The sequence below is a fragment of the Scyliorhinus canicula genome, chromosome 2 (genome assembly GCF_902713615.1).
Source record: "Scyliorhinus canicula chromosome 2, sScyCan1.1, whole genome shotgun sequence".
In the NCBI taxonomy this organism is placed as follows: Eukaryota; Metazoa; Chordata; class Chondrichthyes; order Carcharhiniformes; family Scyliorhinidae; genus Scyliorhinus; species Scyliorhinus canicula.
The window spans coordinates 244,556,001-244,583,231 of record NC_052147.1 but is presented as its reverse complement, the minus strand read 5'-3'; the positions used below and the strand labels follow the sequence as shown (position 1 = coordinate 244,583,231).

The 27,231-nt window shown below is 48.2% G+C and overlaps 1 protein-coding gene across 5 annotated transcripts in view; it reads right to left on the bottom strand.

Moving 5' to 3' along the window:
- The window catches only part of thsd7ba (thrombospondin, type I, domain containing 7Ba), a 1,373,128-nt gene that overhangs the window by 543,422 nt on the left and 802,475 nt on the right, over window positions 1-27,231 (bottom strand). For all 5 annotated transcript variants that reach the window (XM_038789927.1, XM_038789926.1, XM_038789930.1 and 2 more), the window contains 2 exons: window positions 16,864-17,098; window positions 10,356-10,471 (listed from right to left, as the gene is read on the bottom strand). In XM_038789927.1, coding sequence (XP_038645855.1) covers window positions 10,356-10,471; window positions 16,864-17,098 — 351 coding nt within the window. The remainder of the gene's footprint in view (window positions 1-10,355; window positions 10,472-16,863; window positions 17,099-27,231) is intronic.

Here is a 27,231-nt window from a genome sequence, read left to right as displayed (position 1 = left end):
CACCGGTCAGAACACACTTCATGTAGCTACTTTTATAGGAGTTCAACATGAAAAGGCCATCAATTACTTTCTTCCCCATTTCTAAAACCATTTTACGAACATAGTCCCCGCTTGAAAAATGTGCAATAAAAATAGAATTTATTGATTGATGTCCATACGTATGATATTCACCTGGAAATATCACGGTTCTAGAATATTTCCATCATAAAAACATACAATGAAAAATACCAACTGCAACTGAGTAGGCGCTGTGTTATTGCAATGGCATTTTGTCTTGGTTTAGTTCAGGGGCTAGACAGCTGGGGCGGGATTCTCCGACCCCACGCAGGGTCGGAGAATCGGCGGGCAGCGGCGTTAATCCCGCTCCCGCAGGGTTTTGAAATCTCCCACCGGCCAAAAACCGGCGCTGTGCAAATCCCGCCGGCAGCCTCTGAAAACAGCTGGCGCCGGCGGGATTTCAATTTTTTTTCACTTACCTCAAATCTCCGGCCCGGATGGGCCGAAGTCCTGCCAACGTGGCCACGGGTCACTTCGGCGCAAATTAAAGTTGCTTTAAAACGGCGTCAACCATTGATGATGGTTGACGCCGTTCAGTGTCGGGGGGTGGATTGCGGTATCGGGGGGGGGGGGTGGGTTGCGGCATCGGGGGGGGTGGGTTGCGGCATCGGGTGGGGGGGGTGGGTTGCGGCATCGGGGGGGGGTGGGTTGCGGCATCGGGGGGGTGGGTTGCGGCATCGGGGGGGTGGGTTGCGGCATCGGGGGGGTGGGTTGCGGCATCGGGGGGGTGGGTTGCGGCATCGGGGGGGGTGGGTTGCGGCATCGGGGGGTGGGTTGCGGCATCGGGGGGGGTGGGTTGCGGCATCGGGGGGGGTGGGTTGCGGCATCGGGGGGGTGGGTTGCGGCATCGGGGGGGTTGGGTTGCGGCATGGGGGGTGGGTTGCGGCATCGGGGAGCGTGGGTTTGCGGCATCGGGGGGGTTGGGTTGCGGCATGGGGGGGGTTGGGTTGCGGCATGGGGGGGGGTTGGGGTGCGGCATGGGGGGGGGTTGGGTTGCGGCATGGGGGGGGGTTGGGTTGCGGCATCGGGGGGGTTGGGTTGCGGCATCGGGGGGGGTTGGTTTGCGGCATGGGGGGTGGGTTGCAGGCATCGGGGGGGGGGTGGGTTGCGGCATCGGGGGGGTGGGTTGCGGCATCGGGGGGGTTGGGTTGCGGCATGGGGGGGTGGTTTGCGGCATCGGGGGGCGTGGGTTGCGGCATGGGGGGGGTGGGTTGCGGCATCGGGGGGGGTTGGGTTGCGGCATCGGGGGGGCATCGGGGGGTGGGTTGCGGCATTCGGGGGGGTTGCGGCATTCGGGGGGGTTGCGGCATCCGGGGGGGGTTGCGGCATCCGGGGGGGGGGGTTTGGGGGCAGCGGCGGGCAGAGAGGGGGGGCTACGGATGGCCTGGGCCAACGCACCGTCGCCCCTCCCCCTCTGTACGCCGCTGCCCCCCACCCCTCCCCACCACCCCTACCCCCCTCCAACGCCGCCCCCCATCTCTCGCAACGCCGCAACCCCCCACCCTCAATGCCGCAACCCCCCACCCTCAACGCCGCAACCCCCCCTCATCGCCGCAACTCCCCCCCCCCTCAACGCTGGTACCTACACCCCGTCCCCCTTCCTCTGAAGGCCGGTACCCACACACCCCACCCCTCTCTCCTCAGGCCGGTACCCACACCCCCCCCCTCTCTCCTCCTCCCCCCCCTTCCTTCCTCCTCCCCCCCTTCTTCCTCCCCCCCCCCTTCCTTCCTCCGTCCCCCCTCCTTCCTCCTCCCCCCTTCCTTCCTCCGTTAGTGGGGGGGGGTGCGGCGTTAGTGGGGGGTGGGGGTTGGGTGGGGGGGTGGGGGGTGTGGGGGTGCGGCGTTGGAGTGGGGTAGGGGTGGTGAAGGGGGTAGGGGTGGTGAGGGGAGGGGGTTGGGGTAGGGGCAGCTGCGTGCAGAGGGGGGGCGACGGTGCGTTGGCCCCGGGCATGAGTCGCCCCCTCTCTGCACGCCGCTGCCCCTACCCCAACCCCCCCTCACCACCCCTACCCCCCTCCAACGCCGCACCACCCCCCCCACTAACGGAGGAAGGAAGGGGGGGGAGAGGAAGGAAGGGGGGGGGAGGAAGGAAGGGGGGGGAGGAGGAAGGAAGGGGGGGGAGGAAGGAAGGGGGGGGGAGGAAGGAAGGGGGGGAGGAAGGAAGGGGGGAGGAAGGAAGGGGGGGAGGAAGGGGGGGAGGAAGGAAGGGGGAGGAAGGAAGGGGGGAGGAAGGAAGGGGGGGAGGAGGAGAGGGGGGGAGGAGGAGAGGGGGGGAGGGTGTGGGTACCGGCCTTCAGAGGGAGGGGGACGGGGTGTGGGTACCGGCGTTGAGGGGGTGTGGGTACCGGCGTTGAGGGGGGGGGGGACCCGGCGTTGAGGGGGGGGGGACCCGGTGTTGAGGGGGGGGGTTGCGGCGTTGCGAGAGATGGGGGGCGGCGTTGGAGGGGGTAGGGGGTGAGGAGGGAGGTAGGGTGGTGGGGAGGGAGGTAGGAGTGGTGGGAGGGAGGTGGGGTGGTGAGGGGGGGGTTGGGGTAGGGGGCAGCGGCGTACAGAGGGGGGGGCGATGGATGCCCGGGGCCAACGCACCGTCGCCCCCCCCCCCCCTCTGTACGCCGCTGCCCCCAAACCCCCCCCCCTCCCCATATGCCGGAACCCCCCCCCCCATATGCCGGAACCCCCCCCCCCCCCCCATGCCGGATCCCCCCCCCCCCATGCCGGAACAACCCCCCCCCCAAATGCCGGAACACCCCCCCCCCCCAAATGCCGGAACACCCCCCCCCCCAAATGCCGGGACAACACCCCCCCAAATGCCGGGACAACACCCCCCCCCCCCCCAAATGCTGGGTCTGTCTCTCTCCTCCTCCTCCTCCAAAATACGCCGGGTCTCACCACTTCCGCAGCTGGTGAAACTGACGCGTATCGCGTCAATCAGCTGCTGGCCCCTCCGGGAACGGAGATTGCCAGCTTAAAAGAAGGCCCCGACGCCGGAGTGATTAACACCGATTTTTCTCGCCGGAAACCCGCGTTACGACGAGCAACGGAGAATCCCGCCCCTGATTTGTGATGCAGAACAAGGCCAGCAGCACCGGTTCAATTCCCGTACCAGCTGAGAAGTCTGAATTATCCTTCCGTGGACCCGAACAGGCGCCGGAATGTGGCGACTAGGGGCTTTTCACAGTAACTTCATTGCAGTGTTAATGTAAGCCTACTTATAACAATAAAAAGATTATTTATTTATTTAATCCCACTTTTTTTGCAATTCACTGGAATTTCGCTGTCACTGGCATGGCCGTATTCAGTACCCTTGTTTTCTTTGCGAAGGTGATATTTGTCAATCTTTTTGAACCTCGGCAGTCTTTCTAATGAAGATACTCCCATAAGGTTTGTAGGTAGGGTGTTGGAGATTTTTGACTGCCAACAATGACAGAACCACAATATATATCCAGTCAGGATATTGGTTGACTACTAAATGATACTGTTAACTGCTCCCTGCCTTTGTCTTTCTTGGACATGAAGGTTGAAGATTGGACAACCTTGATGACTTGCCACAGTGTGTCCTGTAAATTGGACATGTTGTAGCCATAGTATGAATGTAAGAAATAAGAGGAATAGGCTATTTGTGAATCTGGACTGAGAAGTGCAAGACAAAGAGCGGAATTTTACCAGAAATTGGCAAAGTGTCAGGCTCGGACAGAAAACTGACATGTAACTCTCCAGTTGCACAAAGCATTTTTCTCAAGGGATCCTGAATCTCTTTGCCATGGTTTATGCCATCTCTCTGGTGGGAACTCATAGAATCTTTAACTGGCTCCAACAAAATCGGGGCACCACCTTTAAAGTGTGTCCCTATCAGCACTGCAGCCTAAGCTCTCCCCCCCCCATCAATCCTCACTGGAAACCCCCCCCCCCCCACCCCACCAACATTCATCATCAGAAAACGCACCCTCCAACCCGACATTCACCGTTGGCATACCCCCCTCAGTGTCTGTTTACCCCCGCCCATCACACATCAACACACCGCCACAATGGGGCTCCCATGATGGTCCAGCCCTGGCATTGCCCCCGGCACAGGTTGTCACTGCCAGGTTGGCTCTGCTGTGTTGACAGTGACAACCTGGCAATGACAGGGGGCTATACTTACCTCTGTGTGTTGTGGGGGGGGGGGGGGGGGGTGGGGGGGGGGTGGGGGGGGGGGTGGGGGGGGGGGGGGGGTTCCCCTCGACTGCCTCACACCTGGCCCAATCTGTTGTAAACCTTGCCGATGTGTGAATATTTAGTGAGGGGGATCATTTGGTGGCAGCACCGCTCATAGTATTTAAATGCAATGAAATTTATTATTTGAGGTTCACGCCCTTTGTGGCATGATTCTCATAACGTCACCGGCCATAGCCGGGGATAATCGGGAAATGCGATCTCTCCGCCAAGAATCGTGTTTCCTGATTTTCAGGGTATGTTCCACCTGCACTGCCGATTCCACAAATGGCAAGTGCGTGCTCAAGGTCACAGCAAAAAGTTTCAACAGCATGTCTCTTTTTTTCTGCTGTACTCAGGTTCTGTATTGCTCAGTTAATAATGGCAGATTCTACAATGTTAATGCCATATAATGTCAAAATTAGGTGGATTAGTCTATCACTTATGTATCATGTGTCATTTTTTTTCATGTGTGTTCCTTGTTATATATCAAATTCATAGAACTTACAGTGCAAAAGGAGGCCATTCGGCCCATCGAGTCTGCACCGGTTCTTGGAAAGAGCACCCTACCCAAGCCCACACCCTATCCCCTAACCCAGTAATCCCACCCAACCTTCTTGAACACTAAGGACAATTTATCATGGCCAATCCATCTAACCCGCACATCTTTGGACTGTGGGAGGAAACCGGAGCACCCGGAGGAAACCCACGCACACACGGGGAGAACGTGCAGACTCCGCACAGGCAGTGACCCAGCTGGGTATCGAACCTGGGACCCTGGAGCTGTGAAGCAATTGTGCTAACCACTATGCTACCGTGCTGCCCAAAATATTAGCCCAAGCTGGATTTATCCAGATCTTGCTGAAATCCCACTTCTGCCTTTATCATGGAGGAAAAGTTCTTAATGAAGCAGCTGAAAGTGGTGAGACCAAGGAGACTGTCCTGACAAACCCCTATCATGATTTTCCTTGACTGAGATGATTGGCCATCAAAAGCCATAACTTCCCTTGTGGCAACGGAAGGGTCCTTCCTGTTTGTTCCTGTGTATTTCCTGTTTTTTCCCTTATTTCTACTTTCTCTTTCTTTCTGCTGTTATATTTTTGATCCATGAATGTTTAATGGTCTTGTGACTTTAAGGCAAAACAGCCTGCACCTTTAATTTGAACAGCAAGGTCCAGAAGGCTATGCTGTTTTAGACTGACATCAGTGATGACCTAGATTGATTGACGTGGCTGGTGGTTAATAAATGGACCTAAAAAGTGGTGCTTTGCCCGGAAACAGGTGGTGATTGGTTATGTTCCCACTGAAGTGGTTCAGAGACCTAAAGATCTTTCACTTTCACTTTTGGCAGCTGAGGACGAGAAGCTCTTTTTTTCTCATTCTGTTTTCTCCAGAAATAACCAGCGAATTCTCACCAAAGGGTCACTGTGTGAACCAGCTCTCTTTCTTCAGAAAAAGGCATTTGTAAACAGAGACCAGGGCTGGGATTCTCCTATACCCGGCGGGACGGAGTGGCGTGAACCACTCCGGCGTCGGGCCTCCGCACCTTTAGTGGCCAAGCCCTCACATTGAGGGACTAGGCCCGCGCCAGAGTGGCGAACAGCCTTTGGCGCCCTGCCAGCCGGGGCCAAAAGGCCTTTGCCAGCCGGCAGAAGTCCGCGCATGCGCCGGTGCGTCAGCGGCTGGTGATGTCATACTAGCGCATGCGCAGGGGAGGGGGTCTCTTCCGCCCCCGCCAGGGTGAAGGCATGGTCGGAGAATTCCGCTCAACATACTTTTAGCCTGGAAAGGTCATTTGTTTTTCAGCCTGGGGGGATGATGTCAGTGCTGGGTCGAGCTAATGAATTCAGAAACATTTTGAAAAGTTTTGTAGAGGAGTTAAAGTCTGATCTGACAATCCTTGTTTTGACCACAAGTAAATGCAGTTTTCTCTCACAGTAGTATAGTTAACAGGTACAATCAGCCAGGATATTAGTGGGTACCCTTTACCCCCCAAGATAAATCGGGCAGCACGGTAGCACAAGTGATTAGCACTGTGGCTTCACAGCGCCAGGGTCCCAGGTTCAATTCCTTGCTGGGTCACTGTCTGTGCGGAGTCTGCACGTTCTCCCTCTGTCTGCGTGGGTTTCCTCCGGGTGCCCCGATTTCCTCCCACAGTCCAAATATGTGCAGGTTAGGTGGATTGGCCATGATAAATTGCCCTTAGTGACCAAAAAAGGATAGAAGTTATTCGGTTACGGGGGTAGGGTGGAAGTGAGAGCTTAAGTGAGTCGGTACAGATCAATGGGCCGAACAGCCTCCCTTTGCATTCTTATATTCTAAGAGCCAACCTGTCAGCCTGGCGTGGTCCTCGATGATGCCGAGAATTTCTGAGTGTCCCATGATGTAGCTTTTGTGCGTACAACTTCGGGAAGCCACCTGGGCTGCCACCAGTACTGTGTGGGCACCCTCTGTGGGGTCAACAATACCATCTATGTTGTTATATTTGTAAGGAATTGGAGAAGGTGAGAGACTGACAATCATTTGTGGACCCTCAAAGCCCCAGGCCTCCCTCATCCTTATGTGCCTGCCTTCTCTCAACGGGCCATCCAACGAGCCAGTTGTGCTTGGGAACCCTTCCCTGCACATGCACCGGCAGCCACTCCAGGGCAACTGGAGCCCAGACCCCAACCAGAATCATTAGAGAAACCAAGCTCAGGTACCCTCCCCTGGTCCACTCACCCAGCCTCTGGTTACAGGGATATCCCCAGTACTATAGTCCAGTTCCAGTGGGCCCGATTCTCCGCCCCCCACGACGGGTCGGAGAATAGCGGGAGGGCCTTCCCGACATTTTTCCCGCCCCTCCCGCTATTCTCCCCCCCCCCCCGCCCAACTCCCGACACGATTCACAGCTGTTCGATGGGCCGAAGTCCCAGCCCTTTACGCTGTTTTTACGAACGGCAAACACACCTGGTCTGGTCGTTCGTAAAAACGGCGGGAACAACACGCTTTTTATAACCATGGCACCGATTGGCACGGCCGTGCCAAGGGTGCCATGGGCCTGCGATCGGTGGGCACCGATCGCGGGCATCGGGCCCGCTGCCCGCGCACTATTTGTCCTTCCGCCGCCCCGCAGTATCCATTCGCGGGGCGGCTGAGGGGCATCCCGGCCCGCGCATGCGCGGGTTTCGCGCAAATACGCGATGACGTCATTCACTAGGAATCTGCAAAACCATTTCTGCAATACCTTCATCAAACTGCACATTCGGATCAATCCACCCCTCTCTTCCCATCTCCCAGCTCCCTGCAGTAGCCTCTCAACAGTGGAAAGTCACACCAACACAGAGCACACCAGGGGCGAAATTCTCCGACCCCCGCAGGGTCGGAGAATCGCCCGGGGCTGCTGAAAATCCCGCCCCCGCCGTGGCAGAAATTCTCCGCCACCCGGGAATTGGCTGGGGCAGGAATCACCCCACGCCGATCGGCGAGCCCCCTGTGGCGATTCTCCGGCCCGCAATGGGCCGAAGTCCCGCCGCTGGGAGGCCTCTCCCGCCGCCGAGGTTTGAACCACCTCTGGTGGTGGCGGGATCAGCGGCGCGGCGGGCCCCCAGGGTCCTGGGGGGGGGCGCGGGGAGCGATCGGACCCCATGGGGGTGCCCCCACGGTGGCCAGGCCCGTGATTGGTGTCCACCGATCGGTGGGCGGACCAGTGCCGTGGGGGCACTCTTTTTCTTCCGTCTCCGCCACTGCCTTCACCATGGCAGAGGCGGAAGAGAACCCCCCCAGCGCGCATGCGCCGGTGGTGACATCAAAGGCGCTGGTGCCGGTTTTGGCGCCAGTCGGTGTAGTGCCAACCGCTCCGGTGCCGGCCTAGCCTCCAAAGGTGCGGAGAATTCCGCACCTTTGGGGAGGCCCGACACCGGAGTGGTTGGCGCCACTCCCCTACGCCGGGACCCCCTGCCCCGCCGGGTAGGGGAGAATACCGCCCCAGAAGAGAGAAAGAGCGCACCCTACCCCAGTGCTGGCAGCAGGTCACCTTATATCCTCCCTTTCCACACTTCAGGCTACGGAAGCAAAAGAGGCAGCAGCAAACAAACACATGGCCTCCAGGCATTAATCATGAAACAGGCAACAATACAATAAAGTCACCAGCAACCTGCAAAAGCATTTATTCAACACCTTCATCAAGTTGCTTATTCGGACCAATCTGCCTCTCTCCCCTCCTGCAGCTCCCAGCAGTAGATTCTCAACCTTGGAAAGTCACACCGTCACAGAGCATGCCAGAAGAGAAAAAGGACACCCCTTCCCCTTCTCCAGTGCTGGTAGCAGGTCATCTTACATCCTCCCTTTCCTCTCTCCAGGCCACAGCAGCAAAGGAGGAGGCAGCAAACAAACATACGGCCTCCAGGCATTAAACAGTCAACAATACAATAAAATCACCAGCAATCTGCAAAAGCTTCAACACCTTCACAAAGACAAATCAATCTGCCTCTCCCCCTCCTGTAACAGTGGAAAGTCACATCAGAAAATCACATTGACATAGAGCACACCAGAAGAGAGAAAGAGCTCTCCTTCTCCTTCTCCAGTGTTGGCAGCAGGTCATCCACATCCTCCCCTTCCTTATGACAGGCCACAGAATCACAAGAGGTGGCAGCAAACAAACATATGACCTTCAGGCATTTGCAGTTGCCAGCAGCAGCAATCAGCAAACACAACCTGCAGCACCACTTGAGACTATTTTGTTTATAAAACAGTCAACAGTTTGAAAATCAACTGCGTGGTGACACATTGGCTCAGTGGTTAGCACTGCTGTCTCACAGCACCAGGGACTCAGATTCAATTCCGTCACTAAGTGTAATTGAATACTGGTGGGGAATCCGCTAGCAGAGCCGATGGGAAACTCCCTGAAAACCTGCCACAAATGAACGTAGCAATTTTATGGAAGAATCATGTCCTTAGTCACTATTTCAGGCCCTGGGGAGTGCCTCACCAGTTTAGCCTACATTTAGAATTTTTTTAGCACTGGGGAGCTGAACTCAGAGATCGGGCTGCCATTTTGAAAGGGTGCCCTGATCTCTAAGTGAGCTTGCCCCCCCACCCGCCCCCCCTTGTCACCACCACACCACACACACTACCCCACATCCGCTCTGGGGTTCCCCTCTTCAGCACCCCCCATAAGCCCCCTTACAGCATCTCCTCCCTTCCAGAACCCCAACTCGTCATCCCCAAACCGCCCGAACGCCCCAATTACCTGTCCTGCACCTTCCCATCCTTCAAACCCGCTCTCCACCCTCATTTCATGACCATGCCCCCCCCCCCCCCTTGGTCCCTGACCTTTGGCAGTGCCACCCTGGCATTCTGTACCTTGCACTGCCTCCCTGACCCTCAGGCAGTTCTCCTGCCGGCTTGGCAATGCCATCCAGGCACTTTGGCAGTGCCAAGGTGGGAGTGCCAAGGTGCCAGCTGGGCAGTGCCAAGGTACCTGCTTTCTAGGGGGAGAGCCAGGGAGCCATCCTGCACTTACTCTGACCACCCAGGGGTCTCCGGTAGCTTGGAAGACCCACCCCCCACCCCCGGGTGCCGTTCCACTTGGCCCATGTCTGTATGGACCAGGACTGATTGGCGCCTGGTTTCAACCTCCCTGGGGAAGCCTGAGAATCGAGGGAGGCCGGTGCATCCTGGGCAGGTAGGTCGTAAGTAGGTTTATGACCTACTTCCGCAAGCGTCATTCGGTCCCGGCCATTTTGGGCAGAATTTCGACTCACGGGAGGCCCCTCCGGAGATTCTGCAGCTGCATTGTGCTGGCGCTTGAGCGCTACACAAGAGAAGTACGCCCATTTAAATAGGATTTTGAAAATACAAGTTAAAAAATAGGATCAATATTCATTATAGCTGCTATTTCTAGCATACTGTGCAAATAGAAATATATTCTGCTAAGTCTTATGTTTGCTTTGTTATTTGGCAGTAGTTTTCCCAGAATGTAATTTTACAGAGATGTGTGTGTTCTGGGAGGAGCAAATAATTTCTGTAGAAAATCCCAACATTCTTTCACTCCATGATTTTAATGGGTTTGTTCTAGTTTGTTCCAGTATTTATCGCTACGGAAGCTAATTTCTCAAAACAATTACCTTGCTGACACATGGTCGGGCACGGTGTCCATTCACTGAAAGGGGTGACAACGCAGTCCTTTTTACATGGCAACAGGCAGGGCCGAACAGTTTCACGCCTGATACTTTCCGGACACCTAGAAATGTTGGGAAGGAGGCAAATATCAAGAATTGTCATGACAAAGAACAGACAAAACAGAAGCAACAAGCTTCATAACTATCATTTTTCAAGGATGATTTTTTTTAAGCAAAGCTAATTTCCCAGCCAGTCAATTGCTTCCAAGATGATGTCCGCTGATACAAATTAACATGCCAGGTTAAATATAAAACATTTTAGACACTCACTCAGTAACATGATGTGACTGTATCCCCAATCATTGCCAGAGAATTGTGTGAAATTATTTTACAACATACTTTACTGAAAAGCAATGTAACTACGTTTTGCCATTGCTGGTATCAATGTTGTTGCTCAGCAAGTTAAGCAGGATTACTGCTGGTGAACGAACCATTCTTTGCTTGTGGCAGTGCTAGTGATGATTCAAAACATCAATGCTTTCAAATTTGAATATTTTGCTCATCAAGATCAAGTTAGTGGCAGGGTAGACAAGGGTCTTTCACCACCTTGATCCAAATGATGTCCAAACCGATTGTATGCAAGTCTGTTCCAGCTAAATGTAGATTGCTTTTTTGAGGATTGAGCAAAGTATGTGTGTCACCACTGAGATAAAGAAAACATTCAACTCAGTTACCGCAATCCTAATTCAGATTAGCTGGAATTTTTACTTCCACGGTGTGACAAACTAACCTAGTGAAAATCTGAGAAAATGGTTCCAATATGGATATAGAACAATTAAAATAAATAGTTCCCTGCATCCGTTCTCAAACCTATCAATGGGACAATATCCATGTTTTCTTCAATCTCAAATTAACTGTATTGTTCTCCATTGATAGTGTATTCTCATTGAAGCTCTTTCTTTTCAGACTTCCACTTAAATGTTCTCACTCAGAATTCAGATTTAAATCAGCTTTATTTTTCTTTTATCAACATAAATTATTTTAAATAAACATAATTGAGAAAAACGTCTTGACAATGTTCAGCTGCATGTAAAGCAATAATACATTCACTTTATTGGGAAGGAATGACAGTGATCTGAAAGTTGAACCTCGGTACCTCATTAGCATTGCACATTGTAATTATTATTCCTTATGTCTGCATATGGAAAACTCGTCAGCATGTTCAAAGATTGGCCATGACATTTTAATGTGTTGTCCATTAGTGCTGAAGTGTCATTATTAGCCTGTCATTGTACTGATCTGTGTTTCTTCTCTTTGCACTTTAAATAAGATCCTTCTGTTTTATGTGTCACAGAAGTAAAAAGTATTATGGGTTGAACTTAAAATATATTGCACTTATCATTCAGAACACCCTTGACATGGAAAGTGAATTTTACCTGCTTTATTAATTGGTAAACATCACTGAACTTATTCAATTAGCTTCTATCAAATGTGCACTTAAATAACACTGCTAATGTCTCAAAAGTGAAACACTGTGGATGCTGGAAATCAGAAATATAAATAGAAAATGTAGGAAATACTCAGCCGACCTGGTAGCACTTGTGGAGAGAAAAGTTTGCATTTCAGATCGATGACCTTCCATCAGCACGAGAAAAAGTTATGAGATGTCAGCAAGGCGAAGAGTCAGCGAAAGGAGTAAGGGGAGGCAAGAATAGGATCTGGAATAGTGTACAAGGCAGGAGGCATTAAGTGACAAAAAGGAAAATGCTGCAAGGCAAAAAGGGATGGTAGTGGGACAAGTAGAAGATTGATCTGGAGGAGGTGTAAATGGTAATAACAAAATTAAATACCCAACAACCGCTGTCCAAAAAAAAAGTGGGAGTAGTGGTTGTCCTCTGAAACTGTTGAACATCAGTGTTAAGCGTGGAAGATATAATTGAAAGATGGTGTGCAGTTCCTCGAGCTAACATTAGCTTTAATTGGATACCATAAATTGAAAACATTTGGCATTTATATTTGAAAACTGTCACAATGATGGTGTTTGAGTATCTATGGCAGATGAGTAGCAATAGAGTAGGAAAGAAACCAGAAGAATTGAAGAGCAATCGAATACAGGGAAAGGATCTGTAAGCAGGGACTGCATTTCAGTAAAGTAGCAATTAACAGCGACAAAGAAAAATAGCAAAGGTTAAAAGGAAAGAATGACTGAGACAAGAGAGCACACTATCACTTCTCAGTATAGCTTTTCTCAAGCCCAATTTATTTCAGATAGCAATAATGTTTTTCTTTCTCTCACATTCTTCACATTCTCCCATGCTGTGCACTTCTTCTTGATCAATAGGGTAAACAAATAATCTGTTGCATCAGGCACGATTCAACAGAAACATTTCTAAGTGTCATTTGGGCAAGTTTGGTGGAGTGTTTCTCAATGGCCACGTTGACGAGATGCAGACCCGTATTCAATGGTACGTAGCACCAAAAACGAGTGCCCACATGAATCTTGCCATTCCTGGCTTCCACGCCATCTGCTTCAGCTGACTCGTCCCTCAGCTGCTTGCTGCTAATAAGGGGCTGCTGTTTTTAAAGACTCACTCACCACTCACTCCAGTCAACTCACAAGCATAGCAGCACACAGACCTGCTCCTCGCTTTGGGGATTCCGATAAGGCCAGGCCATTGGTGCAAAGGAGTCGGAGGCCCAGCAGCAGAGTGAGCAGTGCCACCTGAGAGGTAGTGGCAGTGACTGGCAGCGCTGGCAGCACGAGCAGGAGGACCACCGTCCAATGTCGGAAAAGGACCAACAAACTCCCACCGAGCTGCAAAGGTTAGTTACCATCTCTCTCCTGGCATCAGTTCCGTCTTCCATCCCTCAAATTCCAAAACCCACCCCTGGCTGATCACTAGCTGACACCTCGCATCCTCCCCACACCGATCTTCATGCTTATTCCACAAAACCCATTGGATTCCACCAGCACAACTCCTTTATGTGTGATGCTCACACATGCCCCTTGCTATAGATCCCCCTGACCAATCAAGTGTGCAGCTCACAATGCCCTCCCTTTGTCCCCACAGGAGACCAAACATAAACCAGAAAAGGCCAAGATGAGGGGCAGAGTCTCAGAGATCCAAGCCCTCACCAACCCAGGCAGCATGGTGGCACAGTGGTTAGCACTGCTGCTTCACAGCTCCAGGGTCCTGGGTTCATTTTCAACCTTGGGTGACTGTCTGAGTAGAGTTTGCACTTTCTCCCCATGTCTGTGTGGGTTTCCTCCGTGTGCTCTGTTTCTCCCACAGTCCAAAGATGTGCAGGTTAGGTGGATTGGCCATGATCAATTGCCCCTTGGTGTCGAAAAGATTAGAGGTTAGGTTAGGTGGCGTTACTGGGTTAAGAGGATAGGGTGGGTCGTGGTGGTCGCACATTATCTGAACATTCAGGAAGTGGAATCTCTTCCTGTTAATAAAGGCCACTCCCTAATGCCCCAGTGCACGCAAGGCGACATGCGTGCCGTCGATTGTTCCCTGGACCTGGGCATCCTGGCTATGGCAGAGAATCCTGCAGCCCGAGCATCTCGGTGGGCATGGTCTAGCTCAAAGTTGGTGCAGTTAGATGCCTGGCATACAGGGCATCATGGATGCACCTGTGGCTGTAGCTTGAGCAATGCTGCACAGGTTGTCACTAAAGCCCTGGAGTAAGCCAGTTGTATAAAGGTTTAGGGCTGCAGTAATCTTCATAGCCACCGGAAGAGGGTGCCCTCCTCCATCTCTGAGTGCCAAGTCCATGAGGACATTCCACAAATCCCACATTGTCTCTTTGTTGAGACGGATCTCCTGCGGCACATGCAGCACGTCATCTCATCAAAAGTCCAAAGACACCTGTACACCTTGGGCCGTCGCTGGCCTCTCGCTCTGGGTTCCTCCTCAGTCTGGTGGGCGGCCATGCCTCCAGGGTGGTCCCCTGCACATGAGGTGCCGCCTACCGTCTGCGTCGTTGCTGCTGCCGCTTTCTCCAGCTTCTGCCTGTCTCGGCCACCACCAGCAACACGAGGACAGCCTCTGCGAGATCCACACCAGCAAACAGTTTTATTCTGGAAGGAATTGAATGCCGACAATCCATTAGGTCTTCAATTCCAGGGCCCTCAAATCCTGCAAGTCACCCCAGCCTTACCATAACTGTACCGCCATCTCTCAGATTGCCATCCATCAAGCCAGTTGTGCTGGCAAATGTTGCCACTAACCACAAGTCACATCAGGAGCCCCCTGATCACAAATCCCAGATCTTTGCTGGGAACATTAAGGAGTCTGTGCTTCGGTACCCTTCCTTGATCCACACATTTACTCTTTGACCGCGAGAGGATCTCCAGTATTGAAAGCCTTCTCTTTAGTGTTTGATAGTTGGCAGCTGCCTCTATGGTGCTGACACTCCTAGAGTTCAGGCACAATATTAGGCTTGAGTTTCTTTGAGATGCTGTGCACTAATTATCCTCTGAGGCATGGCATGGGTATCCTGGAGTAGGGTCTTGAGGGTCAAGGATTGTGAAGGGCTCTCACAACTAACAAGGCCAATTCCTCATTTGCAATAAGCCTTCAACTGTGAATCAAGAGGCTGTTCACAGTTAAAGGGAGTGAAATTGGCTTTCAGCTTTCAAGGCACAGCAAGGCTCTGTCCTGGAATTGTTTGGTAGGACAGAGAGGATGCAGCTTGCCCCTGTTATGGGTCACCACAATAGTTAAAGATGACTTGAAGGCCTCGCAGAAGCAAAGACCAACCCCCCCTGACCAGGAACACTTCAGACACCCAACCGAGGTTAATTCTCCTGGGGGGTCCATCAAACCCCCAAGCACTGGGGCAGCAGCACCCGTGCCTTTGTGCTGCATACCATAAAATGGAAAGGACTACTCACCTCCTCACCTCGCCACAGAAGCCATCGCGTTAGCTTCATATTTTTAAAAAGGAGTACTAAACGACTCCCACGTGACTTGCCGCTTACGAGTCAGGTAATTCCCACTAGGCCACTGCATTTGACTTCAATGTTGCGAATGAGATTGAAATGAATGCAAATGAGGGTAAATGATATTCTCGCCATCTTTGGGTGAGATCCGAAACTTGCCATCGAGAGAGGGCCGGGTGAATTGCAAACAGGTTTGTGCCGGGCGCAAATCTCGATTTTGGCCTTTCCCTGGCACACCGAGTGCAACGCGGTGGTTGAATCGTGTCCATTAGCTCTGTTCAAATGTTTCTAACAGGGCAAAAAGAAACCATTGGTTCCCTCACTTTCTGATTTTCTTTTTGTCTCCATGTTAAAGCACCTTACATTTTCATTTTTTCAACCTGTTTTCAACCAACCTAAGAACATACATAATGAAGACCCCAAGCTGGAAACTCCTGTTATTTTTCCAAAAAGATTGTGTATTAATATATTGTACTATTGATGGCCCCACTTACTTAATGTTTAGAAATACCTTAAAGTAGACCTTTTAAGAGTCATTTCTATATCCAGTTTACAATAACTAATTCATATCAGAGGCCTGTGCCAAACCTACTGGGGCCTTTTTTTTGGGTAGCCCCAGCAGCTGCCTGAAATGAGTGCAGGCCTCATTTCAATGTTGAACTGATTTGGGTTCCAAAATTTATCTAGACTTTCGACATTGTAAGCTCTGACTAGTCCTTCAACATCTTTTGCTACTAACCAGTGGTTCTTAAAGGAACCAATGGAGGCCACACAAAAACAGGCTCCAAAACTTTGCTAAGTTCTCTTTTTTGTGGAGTCAGAAGGTAATGCATGAAATGTGTTAAACCCCGACAGACAAGCTGCGTCTGAGCATCCGAATTCTGATGATAAAATCCAAGGAACAATTTATTTCAGCTCAGAGGTTTTTCCGTTCTGATGTGCAATGTTTGGAATGGTCAGCCGGAAAAAAAAAAAGAGTGAAACACAATTGGTCCAAGTGTGCAGAAGGAAAAGTCATCACACGGGATCAAGCTAAATTCAGGTTTCTGACTTGGGGTCTTGCCTCATACAAGGGCAGGAAGAGGATGAGTGAGTGCTCTGAAGACATTGTAGTCCAGTAGCAATGTGGTGAATGTAATATGATAATTCACACTATGTCTTTGTAAGTGCAGTAGCGTTATCCTACCACTAGGGGGAGTAGCTCTGGGTTTGCTCAGGAGCTTGTACAGGGCTCCACCCTTGGCTCCGCCCATGACTCCTCCCCCTAGTGCTGCTGTATAAATACCCTTGTCCAGAGTCAGCCTGCAGTTTACTGAGAGTTAATTAACGGGTAACAGGCTGGCTCTGTAGTAAGTCGATTAAAGTCTAGATTCATATCGGAAACACATGTCTGGTGAATTGATGGTTCCATCAAGCAATAAACTTCATGAACAGCAAGCTCAACAAGTTACACATGCCAATATCATACAGAGTGAATTTAAACAAATGACAAGACAAAGACAGAATTGATTTCTTTATTACTAATAGTTTATCTAAATCCTTATTCGGAAAAGAAAATACTAATACCTTTTCGGAGTGACATGTCCAACTTTGTTTTTCATGCAATGGATCTGTCGAGTCTGCATGCCCACAGAACAGGTGGCCTCACCGTTCCAACTCATTGTAGCATTGAGGGGCATTACTAACGTATCTTCAATACAAGGACCCCAAGGTGACGTATCCCAATAGAACACTGTGCAGCCATGCTCATTACACGATCGCCCTTCTTGCAATGCTTTGCTACTAGGACACGGCTTTGCACCTAGGAAATAAAAGTAATCTTTAACTCTTCCAGATATGATATGTAATTTGATGACAATGTTTCACAAGGTTTCATTTTTTAAATTTCAACAGCACATATAAACATTTATTGTACTTGCATCCATGCTGCTTTCCTAGTAAATAATAGTAACTACCAAATTTTCTTGCCTCCTTTTATACATATCTGCACAAAGACCCCATTTCCCACAATCATCATGAAATAAAGGCTTCATAGTAATCCATTTGCAGGTGTACATTAACTTGCAAGTCCATATTGCAAGTGCATATTAAAATGAGCCATTCTGAAGTCACAGGTGTTTTAGACCATTCGGTAAGTTACAGATGTGCATTTAAATAGCATATCAAGTTACATATATATCTTTGGAAAAGGCGGGATTGGGGTGTGGGGGCATTTGCCACGCATGATTTCGGCAGACAGGTAAATCCGATCCTAATTTACATCTAATTACCAATGCAGATAAGGTGTTTACGCTTGATAGATCTCTCACAGTGGACTGTTCATTCACGTCAACATGAATCATGACAGATCCCCCACAACATGCACAAGGCTAACAGAATCCGCACACACAGGTGAGTACAGCCCTGGGGGGCATGCTCAGAGCGTACCAGGGGACAGTGCCAGTGGGATTCCACAGGAGAGATGATGGGATATTCCATGGGGGGGTGGGGGGGGGGGTCCTATTTTCTATTTTTATCTTTTTTACATCAGTCTTTCAAGAGCCTATGTTGCTGAACTCCTTCCCCTTGTTTTCAGAATGTCTAAAAGTATGGTGAGGAGAGCCAGCAACGCAGACAATGGGCTCCGCTTTTCCGACCCAAGCTGGCACACTAAAAAGAAAATCGGTAAATTCCGGCCACCATTAACAAATTATCTTCAAATATCCCACTCTAAATTGTGTTTAATTAAGTTGCAAATGTGATTTCAGCTAAGTAGCCCAATAAGTTGTGAATGTGTAGAATGATGACACCTTAACAGGTGTATAATAGCCCATTAACGGTATGTGTGGTTCAATTGTTCATTAACAGAATGCAAGTGTTTATTTGGTAGCCCAATAACTGCTATGTGATTTAATAACCCATTCACGGATTGCACCTTTCCTAAAGTCTATGTCCCAGGTTTAAAAAAACACAAATTCATTCAATTAAGGGGGAAGATTTGGCCTTCTCTTGTTGATGACTTTTGTTGTACATTCATTACTTCTATTTTTAGTTGTTAAAAGCGGTGAAGATGTTACTTATACAAAGCATACCAAGATAGGATGTGGTTCCCTGTACAGGTTACATTGCTACTATTACAAAAAAGACACTTGGCATGAAGTTGGCAAGGTTATGCAACACAATAATGTGGCATATGGTAGAAACTGGTACCAAACTGCTACAATAGCTGCAATATGGTTTTCAATGTTTCAAAATTATTTTCAAAAAAGAACAATGCACACCATTGAACAGCAACATTCTATTTTTTTTATAAATTTAGAGTACTCAATTAATTTTTTTCCAATTAAGGGACAATTTAGCATGGCCAATCCACCTACCCTGCACATCTTTGGGTTGTGGAGGAGAAACCCACGCAAACACGGGGAGAATGTGCAACCACCACACGGACGGTGACCCAGAGCCGGTATTGAACCTGGGACCTCGACGTCGTGAGGCAGCAGGGCTAACCCACTGCACCACCGTGCTGCCCGCAAAAAAAATCAATGGAATACTTTGTAATCTATTTATCTCAGTACTACTTGTAAAATATGAATTTTTCACACCGGTGAAGGAACTTTAAAGTAAACGGTTTCAAACAGCACGATGTCCTTTGTTGCCCTCAGTGGGTATGACTCATATTCCGAAATGACTCTGGAATTTATTGCCGCTCCAAGGTAGGAAATACTTCATCCCAGCTATCACTTTCCTTCATTTTGATGAATAACTGAGCTCAAAAAATCTTTAAAAAGCTATATTCTTACTGCAAGGAACTCTTGCTGGCTGTTTTTGAAAACATCATATTGTGCTAATCAGCCTGCTAGGATAGCAATGATAATGCCATCCTTGTACGCAAAAGACTGGATTAGTGTGCCTCAGTGTCAGAAAACCACTCAGGCAGTCAGGACAATTGTTCTCTGACAAGAATATGTGGGACCAAGTGGGAAAGCAGCAGCTGGCATTTTGTCGTTGAGAACAAAACATCTTTGTGGGTGATGGATGATGCATGATGGTTGGTGCCAACAGAACCATTACATTCTTTTCACTGTGGCAAAGGGAAAATATATCCATGTGAAGTGACAGCGTAGCAGAATGTTAAATCATGATGGTTCAAATTCTGTAAGGGGTCTGTCTGCACGTATGAAAGGTTATGTGTTCGTGTTTCCGATTCAATTTCTTTTGCGTGCTCAAAGCCTACAGATAATGCACAGGTCACAGCTTTCTGTTCACCAATCGACAGTCAAGGAGGCAATTCTGATTGTCATCGAATAGGGCCGCACGGTAGCATTGTGGTTAGCACAATCGCTTCACAGCTCCAGGGTCCCAGGTTCGATTCTGGTTTGGGTCACTGTCTGTGCGGAGTCTGCACATCCTCCCCGTGTGTGCGTGGGTTTCCTCCGGGTGCTCCGGTTTCCTCCCACAGTCCAAAGATGTGCAGGTTAGGTGGATTGGCCATGATAAATTGCCCTTAGTGTCCAAAATTGCCCTTAGTGTTGGGTGGGGTTACTGGGTTATGGGGATAGGGTGGATGTGTTAACCTTGGGTAGGGTGCTCTTTCCAGGAGCCGGTGCAGACTCGATGGGCCGAATGGCCTCCTTCTGCACTGTAAATTCTATGAAAGTCTCCCCATAGAAAGTAGCCCACCAACACGCACAGCGACCCCATAATTCACTTTCATCAGTTAGATATTTTCAAGCTCCAACCAAGAGTCCAGACATTCCTATTACATACAAATTAGGAGCAGGTTTAGGCCATTCAGGCTGCTCCCCCGTTCAATTAAGTCACTCAAGATGGCGCCGGACCGTAGCGACTCTCTGTGGGCTCTCCCAAACAGATCCTCTTTTCACATCTCTTATAACCATACTAATCTTTTAAAATTTAATTCTAACACTAAAATTATCACTAATCTTTCCCTTTATCATCCGTTGCAGTTTTTAACATCCTCCGAGGCCTTTATATATATATATATAATAATATATTATGTGTTTTCTTTTTATTTTATTTTATGTATTAAATGGTCCATTTGAGCTGCTCGCAGAAAAATACTTTTCATTGTACCGCAGTATACATCACAATAAACAAATCCAATACAATCTAACCAGTCCAATCATGGCTGATCTGATTGTGGCCTCATCAGCACTTTCCTTCCTAAGCGTTTGTCTCCCTTGTCAATTAAGAACCTATCTAACTCAGCCTTTAAATTACTTAATAACTCTCTAAGGAAGAGAATTCTACAGACTCGCAACCTTTAGAGAAAAACATTCTCCACATTTCCATCTGAAATGAGTGACATTATTATACTGTGTCCCCTCGTTCTACTTTCTCCCACAAGGAGAAACATCCTTTCAGCATCCACACTGTCAAGTCCCCTCGGGGACTTATATGTTTCAATAAGATCGCCTCTCAGTCCTCTAAACTGGTTACAAGCCCAACCTTCCCTCATCAGATAACCCCCATCTCTGAACTGCTTCCAATGGAATTATGTCCTTTCTTAAATAAGGAGACCAAAACCGTACAGAACAAAGCTGTACATCCACACCACCAACCTGGCTGAGAGCAGCTAACAATACAGTTTGGAGATACACCATAGGGTCTTTGTTGTCAGTATGGCTCAGCAACACATTGCATTAACCAGCTGAGCCAATGCTGGAGGCCAGGGGCTGGTTTAGCACAGTGGGCTAAATAGCTGGCTTGCAATGCAGAACAATGCCAGCAGCGTGGGTTCAATTCCCGTACCAGCCTCCCCGAACAGGCACCGGAATGTAGCGACTAGGGGCTTGTCACAGTAACTTCATTGAAGCCTACTTGTGACAAAGGCAATTATTATTATCGGTTGAATTTTATTACTTCTTTCAATTACCATTATGCAATTTGAATCTTCGACTGAAATGAAAGATTATTTTTCTGTCGGAATTATTCTTCTCAGCCATTAAAGATTTTATTTCCAAACCCAATACATGCACCGTCAATTCCAGACATTCATTTGTACTGAATTCTTGTATAGGAACCTTCAGCCAAGCAAACACTTAAATCCAAAATCCCCAATGTGTGGGCTGAATTCATAAGACTGCATATTCATTATAATTCAATCTGTCATTTTCAGTAATGTACTAACACCTTTTCCTGCAATATAGCCCCTTCCTGTCCTGTGACATAATTGTACCCTGTTTTATTTAAATCATATAACCCTTATCCAATCAGGTAACACAAGAACTACTATTGTTTTTAAAGGACTGACACTGCAGATAATTGCAAACAATGGCAGGCTTCAGAGCCTTACCAGATGTTACAGCATTGTAATTACTTGCAAGTACAAAAATAGCCTAACCACTATATCAACCAACAGTTGAGTTAGAAAGAGCTATGAGCTGTGACAGAATTGCAGGTTCACATGATGTTGTTCTGATGGTTTATAATTTTAGTTGAGGCCCATGGTTGCAATTAGTTCCAATCCAACGGTTCTTCTTAATTTATAGTTACAGGGTTCAGGAACACAGGTTATTGATGAACTAGAAACACTGAATAAAATATAATTAAAGCAAAATAGTCACTGAAACCATCCTCTACCGGGCAGCACGGTAGCATAGTGATTAGCACTATGGCTTCACAGCGTCAGGGTCCCAGGTTGAATTCCGCTTGGGTCGCTGTCTGTGCGGAGTCTGCACGGGTTTTCTCCGGGTGCTCCGGTTTCCTCCCACAGTCCAAAGATGTGCAGGTTAGGTGGGTTGGCCATGCTAAATTGCCCTTAGGTTAGATGGGGTTGCTGGGATAGGCTGGAAGTGTGGGCTTGAGTAGGGTGCTCTTTCCAAGAGCCGGTGCAGACTCGATGGGCCGAATAGCCTCCTTCTGCACTGTAAATTCTATGATTCTATCAATAAAGTTCAGAACGTTCAATCAAAAATAACGAGGAAATGAACAGTTATATAAAGGATCCATTGACATGACATCTATGGCAACAGTTACTTAATTATAAATATTTATACATATAATATGTATATGAACATGAGAAACTGAATGGTGTTGATTACTTACTTTTGAAGCTTAACTAATGTGTGAGTCTTCTGAGTCATTTCAGACCATCTCAGCTCTATTTAAGCAAAGGGCTTCAAAGCGCACTCACAGTGAGCTTTGCGCATGAACAGTGGGAGAGCCCATATCTGGAGTGAGGCACAGCCAGAGTGAGTTTTAAACTTAGGAATTTGAAACAGAGTGGCAGTTGAATTAATGAGTCTTTCCCTCTTTCCTTTTTTATAAGTTTAGTAGTCCAGTTAAAAGGTTATTAAGAAGCTGCCCCACCCAGATAGCTGAGTGGCAGTTATTTGTCCATCACCTGAAGCCTGATTAGGAGTTAAGAGGTGCTGTTTGCTTACTTTTGAAGCTTAACTTATGTGGGAGTTTTCGGAGTCATCTCAGTGAGCAGGACCTGCGAAGGACTGGGACTGGTGTCTGAAGGGAAATATGTGCTAGAGTGGTTGGAGAGGGTTTAAACTAAAATGGCAGGGGGCTGGGAACCTATGCAAGGAGTCAGAGGAGGAGAAAACAAAGACAAAAACAAAAGAATGGAAGTGGAATAAAAAAAGTGATAGGCAGCGAAACAAATGGCCAGATTCAAACAGGGCCACAGTAAAAACTATTGAGAGCAAGACAAATGACAAGCTTAAACGCTCTGTGCCTTAACGCGTGGAGCATTTGCAATAAAGCGGATGAACTAATCGCGTAAATAGACGTATACGGGTATGATATAATCAGGATTACTGAGACATGGCTGCAGGGTGTCCAGGGATGGGAACTGAATGTCCAGGGTATTCAGTATTTAGGACAGACAGACAAAAAGAAAAAGGCGGTGGTGTGGCAGTGCTGGTTAAAGAGGAAATTAATGCAATAATGAGGAAGGATATTAGCTCTAACAATGTGGAACGTGTGTGGGTAGAGCTGAGAAAGACAAAGGGACAAAAAACATTAGTGGGTGTCATATATTAACCTCCGAACTGCAGTGCTGATGTTGGGAATAGCATTAAGCACAAAATTAGAGCTGCAAGCGATAAAGGAACATCTGTAATTGTGGGTGATTTTAATCTGCATATAGATTGGGCAAATTAAATTAGCTACAATACCATAGAGGAGGAATTCCTGGAGTCTGCGGTTTTTATGGACCTATACATTTAAGAACCAACTAGAGAGCAAGCTATCCTAGACTGGGTACAGTGTAATGAGAAACGAAATGAATCATTGGCAATCTAGTTCTGTGAGACCCCTTGGGGATGAGCAACCATAATATGATAGAATTTTTCATCAAGATGGAGAGTGAAGTTATTCATTCCGAGACTAGGGTCCTGAATCGTAATACAGGAAACTACGAAGATAATGAGGCATAAGTTGGCTTTGATCGATTGGGGAATGTCACTTAAAGGGATTACAGCAGATAGGCAATGGAAAATATTCAAAGAGTGCATGGGTAAACTGCAATAATTGTTTATTCCTGTCTGGCACAAAAGTAAAATGCGAAAGGTGGCCAATCCATGGCTTACATGGGAAATTAGAGCGAGTACTCGATCCAAGGAAGAAGCATACAAATTGACCAAGAAAAACAACAGGTCTGAGGATTGGGAGTAGTTTAGAATTGAGCAAAGAAGGACCAAGGGATTGATTAAGTAGGGGAAAATAGAGTATGAGAGTAACCTTGCAGGGAACATAAAAACTGACTGTAAAAGTTTCTACAGGTACGTGAAAAAGATTGATGAAAACAAATGCAGGTCCCATACAGTCAGAGACAGAGGAATATATAATAGGCGACAAAAAAATGGCTGAGCACTAAGCACATACTCTGATTCTGTCTTCACAAATGAGGACAAAAAACAGGTACCAGAATGTTAGGGAACACAAGGTTTTGTGAGAGGGAGGAACTGAACAAGACCAATATTAGGAGAGAAATGGTGTTGGGGAATTTGATGGAATTAAAGGCTGATGAATCTCCAGGACCTAATAATGTACATCCCAGTGTAATTAAGGAAATTGATGTATTGGTGGTCATCTTCCAGAGTTCCAGAGACCTGGGAACAGTTCCTGCAGATTAGAGGGTAGCTAATGTAACTCCACTACTTAAAAAGGGAGGTAGAGAGAAAGTAAGGAATTATAGACCAGTATGTGGTGATCGTAGATTGACTAGATGCAATACAACTGAGCAAACACTAGAGGGAGCACGGGAGAGCTATAAATGCACCGGGACAGGAAGTGAGGACACACTTCATGGAAGGCAGAACAGATAGCAGGACAGACACACAAGCAGGCAGCATTTGAGGTAGCCGTATGTTAAGCTCTGAAGAGAGAACAAATTCACAATAAAGCATTTTCTCCACATTTGAGACTACGAGCTGTATTAAGACACGAGGAACAACACATGGTACCAGGAGTGGCTTCAGACGCTTACTACAGGACAACTCAGCTGCAGACACAGAAAGAACAAAATGGCATGGAAATCTCCTACTGGACATTCGACTTGGGAAGACATCGCTGATGGGAGGATGTGCCTTGGATACCCACTTCAGCTGGACACAACTAGCAAAGTAAGAAATGTCTGGAAAATGTTTAAACAATGGTTCGATTTAGATATCATAGCTAATGATGCAGCAGCAGCCTCAGACGAAATTAAAATAGCAATGCTCATCGCAGGACATGAAGCTAGGAAAGTTTATAATGGATTTAAATACTCAAAAGGTGAAGACAGAAAAAGCTTACAAACAATACTAAACAAATTAAAGAGAACTGTAAGAAATTTGAACAGCAAGGCATGCTCAAAGGCCAAACTGCACAGAGACTGAGTGATGCAAAACTTAAAAAATCACGAAAAGAACAAGAAATCGCGAATGGAAAGTACAGATGAAAAAGAAGAAATAACATGAATTTTTCACAAAGCCAAAACGCTGAAATCCAGTCCAGATCAAAAAGAAAAGGTAACTTACAATTTTCAGAAAGAAAAAACGCTGAAATCCGCGATAAAATGGCGTCCGACCACATTTTGCAGTCTTGGGCAAACAAACTACAAACGGCGTCTGCGCATGGGCAGGAACCGGAAGCCGCGCATGCGCAGTCCCAACCATCCGTTCATCGTTCTGCGCATGCGCCAGTCGCGCATACGCAGTGTAAAAAAGTTCACGTTGCCGATCGTTGCGCATGCGCAAGTCGCGCATGCGCAGTCTCGAAAAGTTGTGATCTTGGATCGTTATGCGCATGCGCAATTCATTCCTACACATGACGCCACGAGCGTCATGACGTCTGAGCATCTGGACCACGCCTACTTAAAAGGCAAATGCCCGAAAATTGAAAACAAGATACTTAAAGTGGTAAAACCATATTTTCTTGCCTCAGAACACAGAAAAACGCCTGAACTTAAACCAGCAGTTAAAAACAACTCGCACAACACCCTGGAAAAAGCAGTCTGCACCACAAAATGTGAAGTGAACAAAAAGAATTCCGATGCAACAAAAGATGATTTGTTTTTCGAAGATTACTACTCAGACATGGCTGAGTTAGTTGGATATGCTAATCACAGCATCAGCGACACGGTCGCAAAGTTCAACACGAATCAACTCGTGGTAGATGAATCCAACCAAGATGATTTGGTTTTCGAAGAATACTACTCAGACATGGCTGAGTTAGTCGGATATGCTAATCACAGCATCAGCGACACGGTCGCAAAGTTCAACACAAATCAACTCGTGGTAGAAGAATCCAACCAAGATGATTTGGGTTTCAAAGAATACTACTCAGACATGGCTGAGTTATTCGGATATGCTGATCACAGCATCAGCGACACGGTCGCAAAGCTCAACATGAATCTACTCGTGGTAGATGAATCCAACACCATGATGCCATGGCAGCTCGTCGATACATTGGATGACAGCAATACCCAAGACAAAGGCGACGCCACACAGAGAGCACAGAAAGACTCCACAGAGCGAGCGATGACAGGCTCCACAGTGCGAGTGATGAAAGACTCCAAAAGGGAAGCAAGCAAACACTCCCTGGCGAACACCATGCATGAACAAGACCATGAAGGTCAACCCGCTGTATCTGAGCAACCGCAAGCAGACTATGAATGTCTACCAAGCTCACATGAACAAGAAGAAGACAATGTACATCTACCTACTGCATGCGAAAACAGGGACAAGGTGATCACACTCGACGTACAGGATCACAGCGAGACTGACAGTTCTCAGTTTGTCTGTACAGAAGCACAGAGTTGGGCTACCCAAGAGTCCAGAGAGACAACGCCAAAAGAAACCATGCAGATTTTGATTCCAGAAGAGGAGCACCAAGAAAGCAAAGATGAGGAATCAAATCCTCCACAAATGACTGATGTCACCAGCATCGATGCAACATCAGATCATTCTCACCATTCTTGAGACGAAATGTTCAATGACTCAAATTATCCACACGGGATACTCATTGAGCATAACAAGAAAAACAAAAGCCAAAAGAAGCACAGCAAAAACGAGAACAACAACAGCAAGAACAAAAGCAACATGAAGCGCGACAAGAACCTCAACAATAGCAAGAAGCACAGCAGAAATGAGAACGACAGCAAGAACAAAAGCAACATGAAGCGTGACAAGAACAACAACAATAGCAAAAAGCACTGCAGAAACAAGAACAACAACAGCACCAACAAAAACTACAACAACAACGACAAAAACTACACGGTAGCATGGTGGTTAGCATCAATGCTTCACAGCTCCAGGGTCCCAGGTTCGATTCCCAGCTGGGTCACTGTCTGTGTGGAGTCTGCACGTCCTCCCCGTGTGTGCGTGGGTTTCCTCCGGGTGCTCCGGTTTCCTCCCACAGTCCAAAGATGTGCGGGTTAGGTGGATTGGCCATGCTAAATTGCCCGTAGTGTAAGGTTAATGGGGGGATTGTTGGGTT